Source organism: Lithobates pipiens, unplaced genomic scaffold (genome assembly GCF_037356315.1).
Source record: "Lithobates pipiens isolate NorthernLeopardFrog02 unplaced genomic scaffold, aLitPip1_a1.2 Scaffold_1, whole genome shotgun sequence".
Lineage (NCBI taxonomy): Eukaryota > Metazoa > Chordata > Amphibia > Anura > Ranidae > Lithobates > Lithobates pipiens.
This window is the reverse complement of record NW_027507685.1, coordinates 132,353,760-132,375,894: the sequence shown is the minus strand read 5'-3', so window position 1 is coordinate 132,375,894 and position 22,135 is coordinate 132,353,760. Positions and strand designations below refer to the sequence as shown.

Genomic DNA, 22,135 nt, shown 5'->3' with positions numbered 1-22,135 from the left:
CTCCATAAAGAATACCTGTCACCGCCTATTACTGTCACAAGGGATGTTTACATTCCTTGTGACAGCAGTAAAAGTGATGTGTGGCAGCACTTGGCATCAAGGTAAGGTCTTTTTTCAGGTGAATAGATCAATTAGGAGCTTGGCTTAAGGCTTTGATCCCACCAAGCATCTCTTGAATGCCTACACAGTATATTCCAAGACAAACTCTGCTAACGTGTCAGTCCAAGAGTGCTGGAAGCCAACTCTGCTCTGTTTTTTTGTAACAGGCTGTTGGGAGTAAATCAATGTATGTGCTTTGGTGCTATTCAAATTGAAAGGAGATGTGTTGCTTAAAATGCAACCCTTTCAGTTTGAATGCGCTGCCTAACATGAAACATCTCAAGTCATGAAAATATGTATGTTGTGGCACACAGCTTTGAAGAGTGACACGCTGTTTTTGCACAGATACATGTTTGCACTAGAAGGGAACGTCTCATAGCTGGCACCAGGATTTACACTTGTTAGCGGGGTTTCCATTGTAACTACACACCAGAAGTGTTGTCATTATGCATTGACACTGGTCATGTTCAGAGATCAAATGATTCAGCTCCTATTAACCTCCATATTACAGACCAGATTCAGAAGGTAAGATGCACAATTTATGCCTGTATGCACTATAACAAAACTATTTATAGGCGCACTAGAACTCAAAGCAGTTTGATTTACTATCAAGTTATTTTTAATAATGTTAGTACACTTTTTAAAAACTTTGTTGCATGATAACATAATAAAGTATATAAAATCTATTAGCTCATCTCATTATCTTTATTTGGTTCTCGATTTTATCTATTTGTAATCTTGTCAGTGGAAAAACATTTGAAGAATTTGCATTACCTACCTATGTTTTGGCACTGAATAGCAACCATTTGAAAAGTAATTTCAAATTAATTCCCTAAAGTGTGTATACATACACACACACACACACACACACACACACACACACACACACACACACACACACACACACACACACACACACACACACACCCCCCCCCCCCCCCCAATTCCCAGCCATAGAGGACAGTCAGCACCTGACTACCCCTCAGGGCAATGTTTCTGCTCAGCACTCCATAAACCTGCAAGCAAAAAAAATAAATTAGACTTCACAGTCACGTGCAGGAAGTATTTATTTGTACAGAGCTCTAGAAGGGAAAAAGATGACAGTTGAAACTAGGAAATATATGGAAAGGATCTGGATTATGGACCCTGAAACAATATTGGTGGCCCCCACACAGGGGAGTTTTCAGACAATTTCAAGAAACTTAAAACATCACTGCAACGTAAAATGAACCTGCTTCACCTTGCATGGGTGAGCCTTTTCACTAACTTTATACTGTATGGGATTGAAAATAAATGAAGAGTGATGGTAAAGTCCTGTGTAAGCAGAGTTGGCGCTTACACAGGACTTTGGTGTGTGGGCGTTACTTCCTCCATACCCAGAAGTACTTTAGTGTTTACTTTTGGCTCCTGATATATAAACAATTGTGGTGGAGCAAAGCAAGTGTGTGCTGTTGGAGATTTATGCAAACCTCTTGCTTCTACCCTAAATGTGTAAAGCATAGAGTTTGCATCAAGAGTGGGCACTTCTATTATAAAAGGGTTCTACCTTACGTGGCATGGTTTCTTAACCACTTCCAGACCAGGCCAAGTCTGACACTTTCTCTACTATATGTAAAATAAAAATAAAATTTTCTTGCTAGAAAATTACTCAGAACCCTCAAACTTTTTTTTTTTTTTTTTTTTAGCAGACACCCTAGGGAAAAAAATGGCAGTCATTGCTACTTTTGTTTTATCTTGCATGGTATTTGCTCAGTTATTCAAATGCCCTTTTTTTGGGGAAAAAAAACAAACTGTTTCATGAATTAAAAAATAACAAAACAGTAAAGTTAGCCCAATTTTTTTGTATAATGTGAAAAAATCTCCATAGGCGATGCTTTGAATATTGTTACAGAGGCGGTGAGGTCTAGGGCTAGAATTATTGCTCTCGCTCTAACACACGCGGCGATACCTCACATGTGTAAATGGGGCTTATGTGTGTGTTCGCTTCTGAGCATTAGCTACCGCAGACAGGTGCGTTTTTAAAAACATTTAGGCCCCTTTCACACTTGGGTGGTGTGGGCGTTGGTGGCATTTTTGCGGCGGTATTCGGTTGCCAGCGGGGCGGTTTTAACCCCCGCTAGCAGACGAAAAAGGGTCAAAGCACCGCTGCAGCGGTGCTTTCCTGGCAGTATAGCGGCGCTGCCCCATTAATTTCAATGGGTAGGAGCGGTGTATACACCGCTCTTTCACCGCTCCAAAGATGTTGCTAGCAGGACTTTTTTCACCGTCCTGCTAGCGCACCGCGCCAGTGTGAAAGCCCTCTGGCTTTTGCACTGGATTGAAAGGGACCCCCCCCCCCCCTTTTTTTTTTTTATTTATTTTTTTTTTTTTTTCAGGCACTGTAGCCCCAGTGTGAAAGGGGCCTAACTTTTTTCCTATTACAAGGAATGTAAACATCCCATGTAATAGGAATCCATTTTGGCAGGTCCTCTTTATGGAGAGATGCGGGATTAATAAGACCCCCACATCTCTCTTCCAGGCTGTAAAGCATGAAGTTGGGGGAAAAAAATAAATAATTTACCGATCTCATGCTGCCAACTGAGATTGCGGCTTTGTTTACAATGTGGGTTATCATAACGTCGCGCCCGGTCCTTCGACCTTCATCGAGATGTCTGGTGATCATCTGGTCACAGGAAATAATGTATACTAGTCACCTGGGGGCAGGCGATTCTTTCTCCGGGCCCCCGATGGCACGGGAGAGCCTGGAGAAGCACCGGATGGTGGTGAGAGGACGTCCCCACTCATCGCCTATAAGAACGAAAAAGCAGTGGAACTGCCACTATAATCGTTCTTATTGTGCACAGAATCGCCGGCTGAAAAAAAAAAAAAAATAAAAATAAAAAGATATGCAGCTATTCCCCAACAAAGTCAAGTACGTCATTTTACTATGGCCTGGTAGGGAAGTGGTTATATTACATTTTATACACAGGGAGTCGCCTCTCAAAAATATTTCTGATCACTTCACTTGGCAAAAATCATGAAATCTGTTCTGTAAAACTGCATACACCAGTTTCTGGAGGCCAAATTAAAGAGATTGCAAGGCTTTTTTTTTTTAAATGTCATACTTTCCTCCACTGTGCAGTTCGTTTTGCACAGAGTGGACTGATCCTCAACTTCTGGGGTCCTCCGGTGGCACTGGTAGCTCATTCTTCCCTGCATTGTATAAACCCCCTCCCCCAGGTCCAGCTTTTGTGTCCATAGATGCGGAATGCCATACTTGGTGCCTGCGTCATTGGATTTCATTGATGGCAGCAACGTCATTGGCTCCCACTGCTGTCAATCTTTGAAAACAAGAGCCAAGACAATGGGCAGAGGGGGAAGAACGCGTCTTCGGTGTAGGAAATACAGGGCTCAGGTGCGTAAAACTGAGGTGGGAAGAGAGAAACGACTGGGGGTGGTTATTGACACATAGAATGCCTTAAGACAGGGGTCTCTAACTGGTGGTCATCCAGCTGTTGCCAAACTATAAGTCCCATCATGCCTCTGCCTGTGGGAGTCATGCTTGTAACGGTCAGCCTTACAATGCCTCATGGGATTTGTAGTTTTGCAACAGCTGGAGGGCCGCCAGTTTGAGACCCCTGCCTTAAGGTGAAAAACATGAGGGCTTACAACCCCTTTAAATATCCTAGTTTTGGATAAGGTGGTTTAGGATCTCTTGTGGGGTTTTATTGCTCTCCTGGGGAGTTGGGGGTCCATTATTTGTCAGCTGGAAAATGGCAATAGGAAATTTAAAAATGCTGGTTCAGGAATAGAAGGGAAATCTTCTACTGGTGACACCTGTTCTGTAAATAACCATCAAAGCTGGAATTTTTCATGGTCTCAACTCTCTTCTTGTGTCACCAGTACAGAAAGTAAAAGGTAAGTATCCACTGGCGACTCTGCAATAAAACCAGACAAAAGGTTCCAACCCTTCCATAACTGTCCAAGACTAGAAAATCTGAGAATAGAGACATTTTCTATTCTTGAACATTTAAAAAGCACTTTGTAGTGAAGATGCTGGCATTTAAAAGGATACCAGATACTCAGATTTAACAAAAATTGGGGCAGTTATTAGCCAGGAGCATGTTAAAGAATACACAACAAAAAATTAGGATGCCACACAATATAATGAAAATAAATTATACACTAATATTAGACTGACAAATTTCACAGGCCCTTCTGTGGTCGTTTGAAGAGTTTATTAATAGAGAAAATCCTCCTGTGCTCCTTAAATGTCAATTGCCTGGACTGACCTACTTCTTGATGGTGCAGGCTTTTTCCAAACATTCTCAGAAAGAACATAGACGTCAAAAGATCCAGAGGACTCCTAATGGACACATACCTCTAGATTACATTCCAACTGCAATGCCATTTTATATTCTGCCCATCATAATCTGCAACGCAGAGAGCAGTATGCTGGGGCTCGATACATGAATAGCCAGGTTTAAAAATGAAACAAAAAAAAAAAGTGTGGATAAATTCTCAGCTCATGTGGGACGGCAGCCAAGAGCTGGACTCTAGCAGATCCGCGGTGCTGCGCTGGGAGCGGGCCGAACGCCACACTTTAATTGTAAAGTCATCACTGACGCTGAGCAGTAATTCCTGATCCACTGGACAGAAAGCCACAGAGTTCACTACATCTTCATGAGGCAGCTTGGCTAGGCAGACATTATAATGGCGGTCCCAGATGTAGCCACAGCGATCCTCTGCTCCACTGGGCCAAAAAAAAAAAGCATATTAGACAATTATTAGCCAATTTTCACAAAGTATGATGTTTATACTCCATTAACATTGATGTTTAATATTTTTACAGGTTGCAGCATCATCAAACACCTTAATTATGCATCCCAATTTCTGGTAAAAATATTCCCTTCATAGTTGCCAAATACTACCCTTCTGGCACGGCGTTAGTAACTGCTACTGAGAGAAATTGCACCGCTGGTTTGCTTGCTCCACAATTCGGAGAGCTTGTAATAATAATCTCCCACCATGCATTGCGTTCAGTGAATGGAGGAACAGCAGTTAAGTGACAGGATCTCCTCTACCCATTTACAGAACATGATGCATTGGGGGAGAATGGTAAAAATACAAGCTCTGTGAATGGCAGAAGGGGCGGGTGAGTTTGTGAAACTCATTACACTGGCAGTGGCTGCTGTGTACGCTCACAGGGCCAGAAGACCAGCCACTCAGTATTTGGTGCCTATGAAGGAGGCTTTAAAAGGAACATTTTTACAATAAACAGTAGCCTGCAAGTTATAGGATACACACTTTTACATGTGTTTGGTGCTCTATCACCACAAAATGTAAACTTTAGAACTGGAAATTCCTTTAAAGCAGAAGTCGAACTCCAGGGTTCTTGCAAGAGTTAAATGTACATTTATATTTAGTCCTAGAAAGAGCAGTTTTCTTTACCAGATTGCATCCACACACCGCCAAAACAAAGGGCTCAGTAAAACAGTTTTTTTGTTTCTCTCTCCCACCCTACCCAAGGCATAAATACCTTGCAGTGCAGGGGGGCAGCCCCATTGCATGGGAGGATTTTTGTTTCCCCAGAAATGAGCTTTAACCACTTGCCAACCACGCCATAGCCAAATGACAGCTAGTTCTGGGAGGACATCATAGGACGTCCTTCCGTGATCGAAGTAGCATGCTCTGTGATTGCTATGTCCTTAAGACAATTAGGCCCAGCACAGTGGCCCTTTACCACATGATCAGCTGCTTCAAATCACAGCTGATTACGATGTAAATACAAGCCAGTTATCGGCATTCCTTTGCTCGCACTGACAGCTTGAGGAGAGCCGATAACCGGCTTGCGTGAAAGCAACATCTACACTGATAATCAGCGCACGCAATGGCTGCCTAGATATATACAGTATCTCACAAAAGTGAGTACACCCCTCACATTTTTGTAAATATTTTATTTTAACACCGAAGAAATGACACTTTGCTATAATGTAAAGTAATGAGTGTACAACTTGTATAGCACTCAACACAGCCATTAATGTTTAAACCGCTGGCAACAAAAGTGAGTACACCCCTAAGTGAAATTGTAAAATTGGGCCCAATTCGCCTTTTTCCCTCCCCCGTCATGTGACTTGTTAATGTTACAAGGTCTCAGGTGTGTTAAAGTTGGTGTTATCGCTCTCATACTGATCACTGGAAGTTCAACATGGCACCTCATGGCAAAGAACTCTGAGGATCTAAAAAAAAAAAAAAAAAAAAATTGTTGCTCTACATCAGTGGTTCTCAACTCATGTCCTCGGGACCCACTAACAGGCCAGATTTTGAGTAATACCTTGGGGAGATGCAGACTAGAATACTGCAATTACTGAGCAGCAAATGATATCACCTGTGATGTATTTCAGTTATCTTGCAAACCTGGCCTGTTAGTGGGTCCTGAGGACAGGCGTTGAGAACCATTGCTCTGCATAAAGATTGCCTAGGATCCAAGAAGTTTGCCAAGACCCTGCAGGGTGGTGGCCAAGACCATACAGCATTTTAGAAGGACAGGTTCCACTCAGAACAAGCCTCACTATGTTTGACCAAAGAAGTTAAGTGCACGTGCTCAGCGTTATACCCAGAGGGTTGTCTTTGGGAAAAAGATGTATGAGTGCTGCCAGCATTGCTGCAGAGGTTGAAGGTGGGGGTCAGCCTGTCAGTGCTCAGACCATACGCCACACACTGCATCAAATTGGTCTGCATGGCTGTCGTTCCAGAAGGAAGCCTCTTCTAAAGATGATGCACAAGAAAGCCCACAAACAGTTTTCTGAAGACAAGCAGACTAAGGACCATGTCCTTTGGTCTGATGAGACCAAGATGAAATTTGGTTCAGATGGTGTCAAGCATGTGTGGCAGCGACCAGGTGAGGAGTACAAAGACAAGTGTGTGTCTTGCCTGCAGTCAAGCATGGTGGTTGGAGTGTCATGGTCTGGGGCTGCATGAGTTCTGCTGGGACTGGGGAGCTACAGTTCATTGAGGGAACCATGAATGCCAACATGTACTGTAACATACTGAAGCAGCACATGATCCCCTCCCTTCAGAGACTGGGCTGCAGGGCAGTATTCCAACATAATGACCCCAAACACACCTTCAAGATGACCACTGCCTTGCTAAAGAAGCTGAGGGTAAGGCCAAGCATTTCTCCAGACTTAAACCCTATTGAGCATCTGTGGGGCATCCTCAAATGGAAGATGGAGGAGCACAAGGTCTCCAACATCCACCAGCTCCGTGATGTCGTCATGGAGGAGTGGAAGAGGACTCCAGTAGTAACCTGTGAAGCTCTGGTGAACTCCATGCCCAAGAGGGTTAAGGCAGTGCTGGAAAATAAATGGTGGCCACACAGAATATTGACACTTTGGGCCCAATTTGGACATTTTCAGTTAGAACTGTACTCACTTTTGTTGGCAGCAGTTTAGAAATTAACCACTTCCCATCCGGACCAATTCTGGCACTTTGCTCCTACATGTAAAAAAGCTAGAATTGATGCTTTTGCTCTAATGCAGGAGGCGATACCTCACATGTGTGATTTGAACATCGTTTACCGTATTTTCTGGCACATGACCTTTTACACTTTAAAAAAAAAAAAAAAAAAAAAAAAGGCCAAAAAGTGAGGGTCGTCTTATACACGGGGTACTAAATGCTACCCGCTGGATGTTTAGCCCACCCAATGGTGGATGTGCAGTAATACTGTATGTAGCTTCGGCTACATACAGTATACACTGCAGAATCAATGCCCACAAGCGATGTATTCTATTAATGCATGGATTGGAGTATCAACCTCTGCCAATCCAAGCAGGCTACATACAGTAGCCTGCTCAGATTGGCTTTGAGAGTCAGAGAGGCGCAGGCTGATGATGTTACAGCCTCTGCCAATCCGAACAGGCTTTGTATTTATTACTAGAATACATTGCTTGCTGTGATTGGTTCAGCTCGCTATAGCTCCAGCTCCATCAACAAGGAAATATGAAGCCTCAGAATGGGGGTCGCCTTATATGGCGAGTATAGGCAAAGACTGGAAAATTAGGGGGGTCGTCTTCTACACCGGCAAATATGGTATATATATGTGGGCACGACTTACGTGTGGGTTCGCTTCTGTGCGTAGGGACTGGGAGGGGCACTTTCAATTAATTTTTTTATTCTTTATTTTACTTTTACACTTTCTTTAAAAAATTAAAAAAAATTTGATCACTTTTTACAATTACAAGGAATGTAAACATCCCTTGTAATAGGAATAGTGTGTAACAGGTCCGCTTTATGTACATAAAGATACATAAGGTACATAAGACCCCACATCTCTCCTCCAGGCTGCAAAGGCTGGGATAAAAAAAAAAAAAAGAAAGAAAAAATAAACCCCTCTCGGCCTTTCCAGATGCGCCCTCAGATTTGTTTACTTCCACCGGCCTCCGAGGGTCATAGAGATGACTGGGGACCATTTGGTCACCATAAATCTGTATGGTAAACTTCAGACGGCAACCGATTTGTTCTCTGGCTCACCCATCGCATGGGTGAGCCGGGAGAAGCACCAGAGGGGCGGGCTATGATTGTTCTTATGGGGGGGAATAAAAAAATAAAATAAGATCTGGGTGATGCCTGTAGCTGCAGGCATTATCCAGATATCCCCACTCAATGTCCATAACATCATATGACGTACCTTGGGTGGAAAGTGGTTAATGGCTGTGTGTTGAGTTATTTTGAGGGGACAGCAAATTTATACTGTTAAAATTTACACGGTTATACAAGCTGTACACTCACTCAATAAAGACTGCTATTAAAAAGATAAAACATTGTTTCATATAAGCGAATCGGATTTATTTTTTTCTATTGTAAAGCTGCAGTAGAAAAGAAGTGCCAGCTAGTATCTGATTGGGCAACAAGGCCACTTTTATACAAAAATATTAGGAAGGCATAGTTTCCCCCCTGCTCTCACCTGGCCACAAAGTCCTTGCTAACATCCAGAAAGATGAAGAAGCACTCGTTATTTGGGGTGTAGGCACGATGAGCTCGAAGAGGCTCCTTCACCTCCCTCAAGGTCCGCAGGTCAAAGACTCGTAGTTCTATTTCCTCTGCGATGGGTGGAGGATCCATGGGGTTTGAGATCACACAGTCAAGAGGCCAGGGTCGGCTATTGACATAGAGATACCTATCGAGGAGGGGGCGACAGGATTCATTAGCAACCTTAAAACACTTGTCCTTTCACTGCCAAACCATATATTTTCTGAAAGCACATGACCAGTAGAATAAAAAAAAAAAGTGCTACTGATTTTTAGGGCCTCATGATATTTTGGCAAAGATGTATCAAAATAATATTTTTACTAAAAATACACCAAGTCATCATCAGCAGATAAAAACACAGAACATTTTACATAATTCCTGCTAAATATAAAAGCCTAAAGTGTTACTAAACCCTGGATCCTGCATTCACTATATATGGTCTCCCACAGTACACAGAGCATTGAAATGCAATAGTTTTAGTAAATAAACACCTTTTTTTTTCATCAGCACTATATAGCAGTCATGCGATTTCTATCAGTTCCTAGTAAAGCTTGCAGGAGGCGTTTTTATTTCTGTCACGATTGACTTATCAGGATCCAGGACCCCTGACCCTCTGTCTGGCTCTGTGCTGAACACATGCACCCTCCCAAGAAAAGAAAAACCTCTCTAGCAATACACATCAAACTAAGCATGTGCAGCCTGACTCTATAGACTCTGAAAATATGCAGAGAATTAACCCCTTAGGTTATACAGTGAGTATAACAAGCATGATTTACTGTATATACAGACTGATTTTACTGTTGTGGGTTTAGAAACACTTTAACCTGTATCGAGTTAACAAATAACAAATATTTGTACATTTTAAATTGCAACTTTTAGCAAAATGGTTAAAATTGAACATGCACAAAAATGTAAATATCCAAATTTCTCAAAAAATCTGGAGGTTTTCATTTTCAGCTTTCACAGATTGTAAAAGGCCCCCAAACCTTGTGATATTTGCATCCATTTTTAACAAATCAATATTTTCACAAAAAATACACCAAAATCATTACTAGCAGATACAAACACAGCACATTACTAAAACCCCTGCTCAGTTCCGAATAAATTTTAAATTGCACCTTTTTGCGAAATTGTTAAAATTGAATGTACGCGAAACTGTAAATAAGCGTATTTTTTATAGAAGGTTTCCATATTTTACTTACAGCTTTCAGAGTTTGTAAAAGACCACACACCCCAAACCATATATTTTCTGAAAGCACATGCTCAGTAAAATAAAAAGGGGACAATAGTTGCACAATGCAAATGTTTATAAATTTGCTGTTTTAACTCAGAAAACACTAAAATTATGATTAAAATTTTAAATTATTATTAGCATACAAAACACAACATAACTTACATAGGTTGTACTAAAGCATTCGCCCGTGGATGGCCATATGGAGAGCCATGTTCTGCACATCCCTGTGCAGGTAGTCCCAATTATATTAAGGGACAAATCTGACATCAGTTCCGGTGTAGGCAAATGCAGACCGCGTGAGTTCACAGACGTGCCTCCAAGTGTCCATACATCCACTGTGTCCCAATTGACATGAATGGAACTGCCTACACAGGAATGCGCATTCCCCTGCAGCCAGCGTATACCAATTGACAGTGATGTGATTGCCTGCATGGGGATGCATGGAACACTTGTGAATTGCTGTGCAGCTAAACACACCCTTGTTGTATGCCCCACGGGAATGACACGCTAGGCCTTGTTTAGACTTGCAGTTGGGGGTGGCAAAAATGTGCTGTTGAGCTGTGTTTCCACCCACCAACATTCCCCCCCTTAAGGTGCAATAGGCAGCAGATGGGGGTTGTTTACCTGCTGCAGCTGCAATGCTTTGTGCCCACGGCAAAGTTGCTTTTCACCTGCCAAATGATGCACATTCAAGTCAATTCAAGTCACGGCAAATGCCCCTCAACCATGTGCAATACATGTGGTTACATAGTAGGTGAGGTTGAAAAAAAGACCAACCTATGATTGCGGTGCATTTGTCGGTAAAATTTTTAAAATGGTGTGAGGAAGCAGCGGATGGCTTCCTCACTATCCTGTCAGTAGCCACAGGAATGTAAACTTAATGCAGATCAAGCTTCAGAGGCAAGGGAGATTTAGGTGCATGTCTACCCTTAGGCCCCTTCCACATGACTGCTCAGCGAGGAATCTGTCCGCCGATTGCTCTTGAAATTTTGAGCAGTTTGATTAATAATTCTGCTATAAGTTCCTGGTCATGGAAGTGACAAGGAGGAATGAGGTCCATATGGCGTACTGATCTGGTCAGCTGGAAGCAGTGCTGAAAGTCTGTAGGGCATACAGACCTGGCAGTGAAAGGGTTAAAGTGGTTGCAAAGTCAGTGCTCACAATTACTGCCAGCCCCTCTGTTATAACATGCTATACTACACAGCGTGTGTTTTTTTTTTTTTATTCTGTTGCTAAATACAGTGGGGATCGAAAGTTTGGGCACCCCAGGTAAAAATGTGTATTAATGTGCATAACGAAGCCAAGGAAAGATCTCCAAATGGCATCAAATTACAGATTAGACATTCTTATATGTCAAAAAAGTTATTTACATTATTTACACTTTCAAAATTACAGAAAACAAAAAAATGGCATCTGCAAAAGTTTGGGCACCCTGCAGAATTTATAGCATGCACTGCCCCCTTTGCAAAGCTGAGATCTGCCAGTGTCATGGATTGTTCTCCATAATCGTCTGGGAAGACCAGGTGATGTCAATCTCAAAGGTTTTAAATGGCCAGACTCATCTGACCTTGCCCCAACAATCAGCACCATGGGTTCTTCTAAGCAGTTGTCTAGAAAACTGAAACTGAAAATAGTTGACTCTCACAAAGCTGGAGAAGGCTATAAGAAGATAGCAAAGCCTTTTCAGATGTCAATATCCTCTGTTTGGAATGTAATTAAGAAATGGCAGTCATCAGGAACAGTGGAAGTTAAAGCAAGTTCTGGAAGACCAAGAAAAATATCAGACAGAACAGTCTCGCAGGATTGTGAGAAAAGCAATTCAAAACCCACGTTTGACTGCACGATCCCTCCAGAAAGATCTGGCAGACACTGGAGTTGTGGTACACTATTCTACTATAAAGAGATACTTGCACAAATATGGTCTTCATGGAAGAGTCATCAGTAGAAAACCTCTTCTACGTCCTCACCACAAAAATCAGCGTTTGAACTTTGCAAATGAACATATAGACAAGCCTGAGGCATTTTGGAAACAAGTTCTGCGGACTGATGAGGTTAAAATATAACTTTTTGGCCGGAATGAGCAAACGTACGTTTGGAGAAGAAAGGGCACAGAATTTAATGAAAAGAACCTCTGTCCAACTGTTAAGCATGGGGGTGGATCAATCACGCTTTGGGGTTGTACTGCAGCCAGTGGCACAGCGAACATTTCACGAGTAGAAGGAAAAATGGATTCAATAAAATTTCAGCAAATTTTGTATGGTAACTTGATGCCATCTGTGAAAAAGCTGAATTTAAAGAGAGGATGGCTTCTACAAATGGATAATGATCCTAAACACACCTCAAAATCCACGGGGGATTACATCAAGAGGTGTATTCTGAAGGTTTTGCCATGGCCTTCACAATCTCCTGACCTCAACATTATTGAAAATCTATGGATAGACCTTAAAAGAGCAGTGCGTGACAGACAGCCCAGAAATCTCAAAGAACTGGAACACTTTTGTAAGGAAGAATGGGCAAAGATACCTCAAACAAGAATTGAAAGACTTGGCTGGCTACAAAAAGCGTTTACAAGCTGTGATACTTGCCAAAGGGGGCAGTACAAGATATTAACTCTGCAGGGTGCCCAAACTTTTGCAGACGCCATTTTTTTTGTTTTCTGTAATTTTGAAAGTGTAAATGATGGAAATAAAATCTATCTTTTTTTGACATATTATAAGAATGTTTAATCTGTAATTTGATGCCATTTGGAGATTTTTCCATCTTTCCTTGGCTTCGTTATGCACATTAATACACATTTTTACTTGGGGTGCCCAACTTTCGATCTCCACTGTATCTTTTTTCACATTGTCAATGTGTGGTTATGTGACCACCCACCGCTCTCCTTCCCTGATCTAAAGACTACAGAGGGAGGGGCTGAAATCCCCCTATGATGTCAGCCAGGAAGTCGTGATCTTACATTGGCGATGTTTAATAATGAATTTAGCCGTAGAATTAAAATAAAAAACACATACACTGTGTAGTATATCTTGTTATAACAGAGGGGCTGGCAGTAATTGTGAGCACTGACTAGCACACAGGATAGCGGCAGGAGGGCAGAGGCTCACACACAGGAGCTAGGAGGGAGAGGGAGAGACTGCAGGATGATGAAGGCATGTAAACTGACCACAGTATCATGGATCAGCAGCCATGATTATCTTGGTCAGCACACTAGGGGGCACAGAAACAGGCAGGATCAATCAGGTACTTTACAGAATAGAAAAATAAAAATGACACTGCAGAAGAACTATGCGGTTTAACATGCTTTAAATGGAACAGGATTTAAAGCATAGGTCACGTTAACCACTTGCCTACTGGGCACTTTCACCCCATCATCTGGAGTATTCTGTCCAGTTCTAGGCACAAGTCCTCAAGTAGGATGTACTGGAACTGTAAAGCGTTCAGAGAAGAGCAACAAAGCTAATAAAAGGGACTGAAGGACCTTGGTTACGGGGACAGGTGGCCATTCACTGAAATTGGAAGAGAAGCAGTTTAAAAGAGAAAGTAAACTCTACTACTAGGCTTACCTATAAAGTACTGTAAATATCTCTTAAACTTGTACAGTTTGGAATATTTACTGTACATGCAGCCGGAGAAATCCCTGGTGTATGCGCTCTGAAGGAACGGCCACCCGTACTGTTTCTTCAAAGATTTGTGCCATGACCGGCGGCTCCAGCGTGCATGTGCGGAAGTGACGTTATCAGGGCTCCGACCACTCAGTGCCGCAGCCCCGAACCCAGAAGAAACATTGGGGAAAAAGCTGTCTCAGCAGTGTGCCGGGGCGGCTGCAGGGCTTAGTTCTAAGTATTTCATAATGAGCTAGTATGCGATGCACACTAGCTCATTATACCTTTTGTCTTACAAGTTTTTACAAGAGTTTACAACCTCCTTAACCGTAATCTGCGTAGAGGGTTCTTTATCATCAGAGCCGTAAGGATGTGGAATTCTCTTCCACAAGCAGTAGTACAAGCAGGGAGCATTGATCGTTTAAAAAAACTATTACATGGGCATCTTAACGATCACAACATACAGGCATATACGATGTACTATTGACATAAAACGCACACATACACCACAGGTTGAATTAGATGGACTGGTGTCTTTTTTCAACCTTACCAACTATGTAACAACCTTCCTGCCCAGGCCAAATTATTATTATTATTTTTTTTTTAAGACAAATAGAGCTTGCTTTTGGTGGTATTTATTCACCAATGTTTTTTTTTTCTTTGCTAAACAAATGATAAAAATATCAAACAAAAAAAAAAGTTTCTCTTAGTTTCTGGTATAAAATTTAGTAAGTTAGTTTTTTCCGTCATTGACGGGCGCTGATGAGGTGGCACTGATTTTTTTCTATTGAAAAAAGCCTATGGCGTGCAAAACACCCCAAAAAACTTCCACCCGGGGCCCAAAAAAAAGTGCACACACAAAAAGTGAAACACAAAACCGTGCCACGGGTGTCTGCTGTCCTCCACTAGGAAGGACCTAACCCTGATCCCCCGGGGCGTTAGGCTCCAGACGGGGACAAAGGTACCATATTCATGGCCCATCCAGCCGAAGCCGGACGACCGCCTTTCTCCGGAAGGTCTGCCGAAACATACACACCCAGGTACTAGGGTAGGGGCTCCCCCGAACGGAGACCCTCCCACAAGACTTTCAGGATAGGTCCGAGGACTGACACCCTGCTCGCCACACGTGCAGTGACAAACATAAAACGTGACACACAACACACAAAATAAAATAAATAAAAAGTGGGGAAGGGATAGTGGAGAAGGAGAGTGAAAAGAGTGGCCATTGTGTAAACGCAATGACCAGGCCCTCTGGCCAGGAATCAAAAATTCCTCTGGTCCTAGCCAAAGGCCCGGCCCTAGAGGCAGGTGTGAAAAAGTGTGTATACAGTGAAGTGTCCATGGTGCCAAACTTCAAAGTGATAAATCACAGTGAATGTAAGGCACCCCTGAACTGCCACTTCAGGGTCACATCACCATAGGCTTTTTCAAAGAAGCATCCCCGACCCCCCAACCCAGACCACAGCAGCCCCCACCCCAGCCAGAAAGGCATGGAGATCCAGGAGCTTAGTGAGACCCTTTGCCATCAGGCCTCACCCTCGCTCCCATCACTCCTACCTAATTACATTCGGGAAGTACAGGCCACCCCCCTGTTGGAAACAGGGGAACAAACGTTCCCTCACGAAAAACTGACCGGAGCTAAAGCTGCCACAAGAAGGCCAGGGTCCCCTCCCCTGGCCCCGACCAGTGGTTCTCCATCCCCATCAGAAGGCTTCCCTTTCGGCTACGAACCGCTTCGGGTCACCTTTACACCAACAGGTTTTGCATAGCAACCTCCACCCGTGCTCCACCTCGCCGTAGAACAGGGACGAAAGCAAGCGCCACCTCCTGGTAACTGATAAGAACAGATACTACACTTGATCTTAGCCAAAAGGCCGAGAAGCGATAGGTGGCACTGATGGTCTGCCCTGTCAGTGCAGATGTCCCAGCTGAGGAATGCTGCTTACCGGCTTTCCTCTCCTAATGTGCTGTCAGTGAGAGGAGAGGAATGCAGATAACCAGCATTTCCTGTTTATACTGTGATTGGACACAGCTGATCATATGGTAAAGGGCCTATGTCATAGGCTCTTTACGGTGATCAATGATGTGGTATGTCCATCTTTCCAGAACAAGAAGCAGTTGAAGACCCTGCAAGTACAGAAAAATACCTGCTGATCTGCCAGAAATCAATTCCGCTCTATTGGAAGCTGGCAGAATTTTGTGTGAACTAAGTATTGTACGGTCCTTCTACACTATTCAACCCCTCCCACCCAACTACATATCTCTATAACATCAGAGCTAATCATCTTGTAGCCCTGGATAAAATAAATAGGAGGGGGCTTTGAGATAACACACAAAGTATGCAGAGGACACAGAGCAGCCCTGAATTTATGACATGATAAACACGTTTTTTTTTTTTGCCAAATATAACAAATTATTCCCAATTGTATATTAAACAGACCAAAAGGGAACAAATAAGGCCGCGTACACACGCGCGGACTGTTCGCCCAACTTTGTCCGTCCAACAGTTTCGGCAAACAGTCCGCTCAAACTTAGCATGGACGGACATGGCCACACACGACGGACGAACAGTTTGCTGAAACCGTGCGCGATGACGTGAACGGCACGTACGACGGGACGAAAAATACGACGTCCTATACACTGCATTATAGCTTTCGGCGTGAAAATCCTTTCTGAGCATGCGCGCAACTTTGTTTGACGAACAAGCCTACACACGGGCGGACTGTTCGCTCAAACAAGGTTTCAGCGGACAGTTTTTCGGAATTTCCGAAAAACCTTGTCCGTCCAACTGTCCGCTGAAACTGTCCGCTGAAAGCCCACACACGAGCGGACTGTCCGCCCAAACACTGTTCAGCGGACAAAGTTGGGTGAACAGTCCGCCCGTGTGTACGCGGCCTAAGTCCACCATTTAGGAATACATACACTGGCTTGATATTCGAAGACCCCAAGTTATAGGCTGGTACCTTCAGGTGACTGGACACTGGCAAAGCTTTGGAGGACAAACTGCCTATAACCCTACCCCATTCTGTAAGTCCACAGCTTTTTGCTAGCATCCTAAGTTGATGGACCTCTTCTCTCCTATGGAGAAAACACTCTTAGCCAAACTAGCTTATTTTACTTTAGATTGTTCAATCAACTCCTCACTGTCTTCTAATGCAATAATAGAAGGGCTGCAGTTGGATCAGTGAAACCTCTGTAAAAACCATGGGAACTGTACCCAGACCCCTCACTGCGAGGACAGCTTGTAATGTTGCTTCGGGCACTGGATCCTGCTTGGGCATTCACCTTTGCGCCTAGTACAACCCATGTAGTTAGCCAGTGTGATAAACAGGGCTGGGGCCATGAACCATCCCTATGGAACCCAGACCCTGAAGACTCCTTAGGAGCTTTACCCACCACGAGAGATAAAGCTTTGACCCCAAGGACCAGCAACATGGGTAAGCCAGGGTCATACTGTTTATTGTACCATTGCTGTAGCTCCACAGCAAGTATGAGACATACCTGTAAAGTATGCATTTATACGTTAAAACGATCAGGAAATCAGGTAGGTGTTTGAAAAATGTACACTGTATAAAAGTGAATATGTTTCAAACTTGGCACTAAAAACTCAGCCACTCAGACCTGATTCTCATGTGGATGACCAGATGTTACATCACACCACAAGTTGCAAAGTTTATCTACATTATTGTCTACAGTCCATTATAGAACAGTGCTCAAGCGCTTCTGCCCATCCCTTTGCCACAAGGAGTTTGCTACAGGACAGTCACCACCTGGGTTTCTGCAGACTCCTCCTCATATGCTTATACCATTTCAGCACCCCACTCCATGAGTATCGTACAGGGGAATTATCCTCACCGATGGCAATGGCAGAAACTGCATGCAAGGGAGCCACAGCAGAAAATAAATCAAGTTAAAGCGGAGCTCCACCCAAAAGGGGGAAATTCTGCTTTAAGCACTCCCCCCTCCCCTGTCACATTTGGCATTGCATTTTTTTGGGAGGCAGCAGGTACTTAGATTTGACAGGTACCTAATTATGCTCAGACTGCCTAGGGGATCTGAGTGCAAGTTCTCCTCTCCCCCTCCCTCCCTGCAATCTTCTTGGACACGTCAAATGTCCCACAAGATTGCCCGACTATTCAGGAGGCTCAGCGCGACTGCCGCATGTGCAGTGCACACCCGGCTGTGAAGCCACAAGCTATCACAGCCAAGGGGCCTGCCTGGCAAAATGGAGATTGATAATTCTAGAATCTCACTGTTTCCGGATTTTTCAGCTGAGCTGCAAAAAAGAAGAGCGACATTTAATGACATCACAAGAAGACTCGGAGATCTAAACATACAATATGGCATGCTATACCCAGCCCGACTTCGTGTCACTGCCCTTAGTTTCGACACACTTTTTTGACTGACCTGCGGCGACCGTGCAGTGGTTGGACCGAGAAGACAAAGCGCTTAAAGATGCAAGACAGCAATGTCCACCACCATAACCTGAGGCTCGGTTACGACAAGCAAACTGGAATCGCATTTACACAGACCCGGCGGAGTGAGGAGGACATTGAATCAGATACCGGTCCACTAGTGCTCCATGTTGCCTGCGCATGTGAAACCCTATCTGTCACCTAGAAGCAATTTCTATGGGTGTTTCCATGGGCCCCCCCCCAGAGTACTTGTTGGGGCTTTTTCTACTTTAGCCTTACAGGTCGGGAGCCCTGTTGGCTCCGCAAATGACATCTTCACGGTTTTATATTTTTTGGCTGTTTTTTCTTTCTTTTTGTTTCTTTTTTTCCTTCAGAACCGCACGGGACATTGACTGTCTACTCGAACATCCGGAGCTCTTTCTGCAACTTCCTGCTAGATCTACTGCTAATGGACTATATATAGGTGCCTCAGGTATTGCTGTAAACAGGTTGCACACACAGATGTTAAGTTAAGTTCAGTTGCACTTACTTGCCTTAGCCTACTTACTATTCATGTACTTAATCGCAATGTCTATAAATGTTGGCTACTATTAGGTTCCTATCATGGAACGTCAGAGGGCTGAGTAATCCTTTGAAAAGACTAGCAGTTTTGGGACACCTTAGAGCTATGGGGGCTGGAATTGTATGTCTATGGACACCCACTTTGCCCCTGACACTCACAGTCAGCCCTAAGGAGATCTTCCAGGGAAGACTGAACTAGCTGAGGAGGGGAGCCGGAGAAGTGGCTACTGAAGGCATCTAAAAAAAAAATAGGACTGCAGCACATTAAAGTCCGAGTGTAATTTGGAAAACTGGATCAGGGAGTGGTAAACAATCTGCGACATCATTTTAATGTTGAATTTGGTCCAGGCCTGAGGCTCAGGTAATTTATAAATGTGCTCTAGGGTAGGGTTTCGCCAGAGGGGGGCACTAGGTGAAATTGCCTGTTTAGGGTATTTTATGGCTTTTAGACCTGCCCCCCACCGTGGTGTGCACTGAAGGCGTCAGTGGATAGGGGGCTCGGGAGCCTCGAAAAAGTAAAAATTTGAGTGCCTCAAGAGACCCCAGCACTGCCGTCTCAATTTGGGTAGCCGGATTGGAAGTGTCCGGATTGAACCACCAGGCCGCCGTGACTAGCTGGGTGGCTAAGTAGTATTCATATAGATCCGGGCATGCCAAGCTGCCCCGAGAGATCGGGCGTGTCAGTGTGGTCCAGCTATAGCGGGGAGACTGGGAACCCCACAAAAAGGAGGTGAGCAGGCGGTGTAGACGTGTGAATTTTTTTTTAGTTATCCACTGGGGAGAGTGCTGAAATAGGTATGTGAACTTAGGTAACAGTTTCATTTTAAACAAATTTATACATCCCATCAATGAGAGTGGTAGTGTCTCCCACGCCTTCAGTCTTTGTCGAGCTTCCTGAACTACCGGGGAGAGGTTGAGGGGTAGGTAGTCTGAGGCTTGTCTGGAGACCACAACTCCCAAATACTTGAAGGACTCGACCCATTGAAGGGGAGTGTCAGGAGGAGCCGTGGTTCGGGCCACTGGGTCTATGGGGAATAAGAGGGATTTTGTCCAGTTAACTTTGAGACCCGCAGCAGAGGAAAAGGAGTCAAGGACCTGTAGTCCTCCCTCAAGTGATGGGGCCGGATCCATTGAGAAAAAGCAGTAGGTTGTCTGCGTAAAGGGCGACCCTCTCCTCCAACCAACCAAATTGCAGCCCCCTAACACACGGGGAGGTGCGGAGGGCCTCTGCAAGCGGCTCCATCGCAATGGCAAATAGGGCTAGGGAGAGAGGGCAGCCCTGTCACGTACCCCTGGATAAACTGAAAGACCGTAACAGGCACCCCCCAGCTTAATGGTGGAGGTGGGGTTACGGTAAAGGACCTTGATCCACTCAATGAAAACTAGGGGAAATCCCATTCGCCGGAGGACCTCCCAGAGAAAAGGCCATTCGACCGTGTCGAAGGCCTTCTCAATGTCAAGAGAGGCCACCACCCTGGACCCCATATTAAGATGTTGTGTGTGTATATTGGTGAACAGGCGTCTCAAGTTAACGTCTGTTGCTTTGTTGGCCATAAAACCAGTTTGGTCAGTCTCGATCATAGTGGGTAGTAGGGGCTGCACTCTCAGGGTCAATAATTTAATGAGGATCTTGAAATCTGTATTAAGTAAGGCAATAGGCCTGTAGGAGGCACAGGCCGTGGGATCTTTAGGAGTTTTGTGGATGAGAACAATGTGGGCTTGGTCCATGGAGTCCGGAAGGGCACCATCAGCCAAACAGTGAGTAAAAAGTTGAGCTAACTTGGGAGCCAGCAGGTCCCCATAAGTCTTATAGAACTCGATGGGGAGCCCATCCGGGCCCAGAGACCTCCCAGTTGGGAAGGACCCCAACGCCCTCAGTACCTCCTCTGGGGTAATTGGTCTAACCAGGGATTCTCTCTCCTCATCAGAAAGCCAACCCAATGCCAAGGGGTCCAGCCAGGGTGCAAGGTCCCGTGACTGGAAATCCGATTGCAGAACTGAGGTATAGAGGGAGATATAATATTGACGGAACACCTCTAGTACCTCCGGTAAGGAGGAGACCGATTCACCCGAAGAGGACACTACACTGGGGATTGCCGTCAAGGGTTTGTCGTGTTGCGCCAACATCGCCAGGAGGCGGGCGTTCGGGTCTCCCTGCTCAAAAAAACGCTGTCGAGTCCAGTAAAGGTCCAGTCTAGTCACTTCAGCAAGGTGGAGGTGTAGTTCATGCTTTGCTGCATTAAGGGAGTCATAATTTGTATTCAAGGGGTCGGCGGCATAAATGTAGGACTGGGATTGCGCTGCAGGTTAGGAGTGACAGCGGTTTGCTCTCTCCCAAGTCCAGTAATGGAGGAGATATATTGCCCCCTGGTAAAAGCCTTAAAGGCATCCCAGGTCACGGTTGTGGAGGAGGTCCCCGCGTTAAGGTCCCAAAATTCTGTCAAGTGTGGTGGAATGGTATGGGCTAGGTCCGCATGGGAGATCCAGTGGGTCCCCAGGTGCCAAAGGGACGAGGAACGAGAGGACAGGGAACGAATGCTAAGGAGTAGGGGACAGTGGTCTGAGAGACCGCTGGGCAAGTAGGAAGCATCTAGTATATCTGCCAGCATAGTCGGGTTGGCAAAGGCTAGATCTATACGGGAAGAGGTTTTGTGTATGTTAGAGAAACAGGAGTATACCCTAGTCATGGGATGTAGCCATCTCCACACCTCAGACACACCCAGTGTCTCTGCCCATGCGTGTAGTTCAGTGGAAAATTGTTTTGGGTGGTAGTCCTATCCAGGTCCGGAGCTAGAATGGAGTTAAAGTCACCCATGAGCAGCAATTTGACCGGGCAGTACGAAGTAATTTTATCCATAATGGTGTATAGGATGGAGGGGGTGAAAGGAGGGGGGATGTAAAAACCCACCACAATGTAACGGATACCCCAGACAGTGAACACTATGATCACGTATTTACCCTGGGGGTCAGTGTGAACATGTTCAATTACACAAGGGAAGGATTTACTAACTAGGATGGTGACCCCTCTGGCATACGTTGAGTAAGAGGCATGAAAGGCTCTCTGGATCCATGGTTTTTCAAAGCAAGTAGTTTGCTGCCCATGAGGTGTGTTTCTTCGAGAATTACAATGTGCGGGGAGTGCAATTTAAGGTATTTGAAGAGCACCGCTCTTTTAAACTTAGAGTTAAGGCCCCGGACATTCCAGGACAGTGCAC

At 44.5% G+C, this 22,135-nt stretch overlaps 1 protein-coding gene and 1 pseudogene across 1 annotated transcript in view; both read right to left on the bottom strand.

Moving 5' to 3' along the window:
• Positions 1-1,148: 1,148 nt before the first annotated feature.
• Positions 1,149-22,135, bottom strand: part of FBXW5 (F-box and WD repeat domain containing 5) — a 79,640-nt gene continuing 58,653 nt past the window's right edge. The window contains exons 8-9 of the mRNA XM_077476920.1: positions 9,044-9,256; positions 1,149-4,831 (exon numbers count right to left, since the gene is read on the bottom strand). Of these exons, the coding sequence (XP_077333046.1) occupies positions 4,600-4,831; positions 9,044-9,256 (445 nt within the window). The 3' untranslated portion in view covers positions 1,149-4,599. The remainder of the gene's footprint in view (positions 4,832-9,043; positions 9,257-22,135) is intronic.
• Positions 15,679-15,830, bottom strand: LOC143989461 (U2 spliceosomal RNA; annotated as a pseudogene).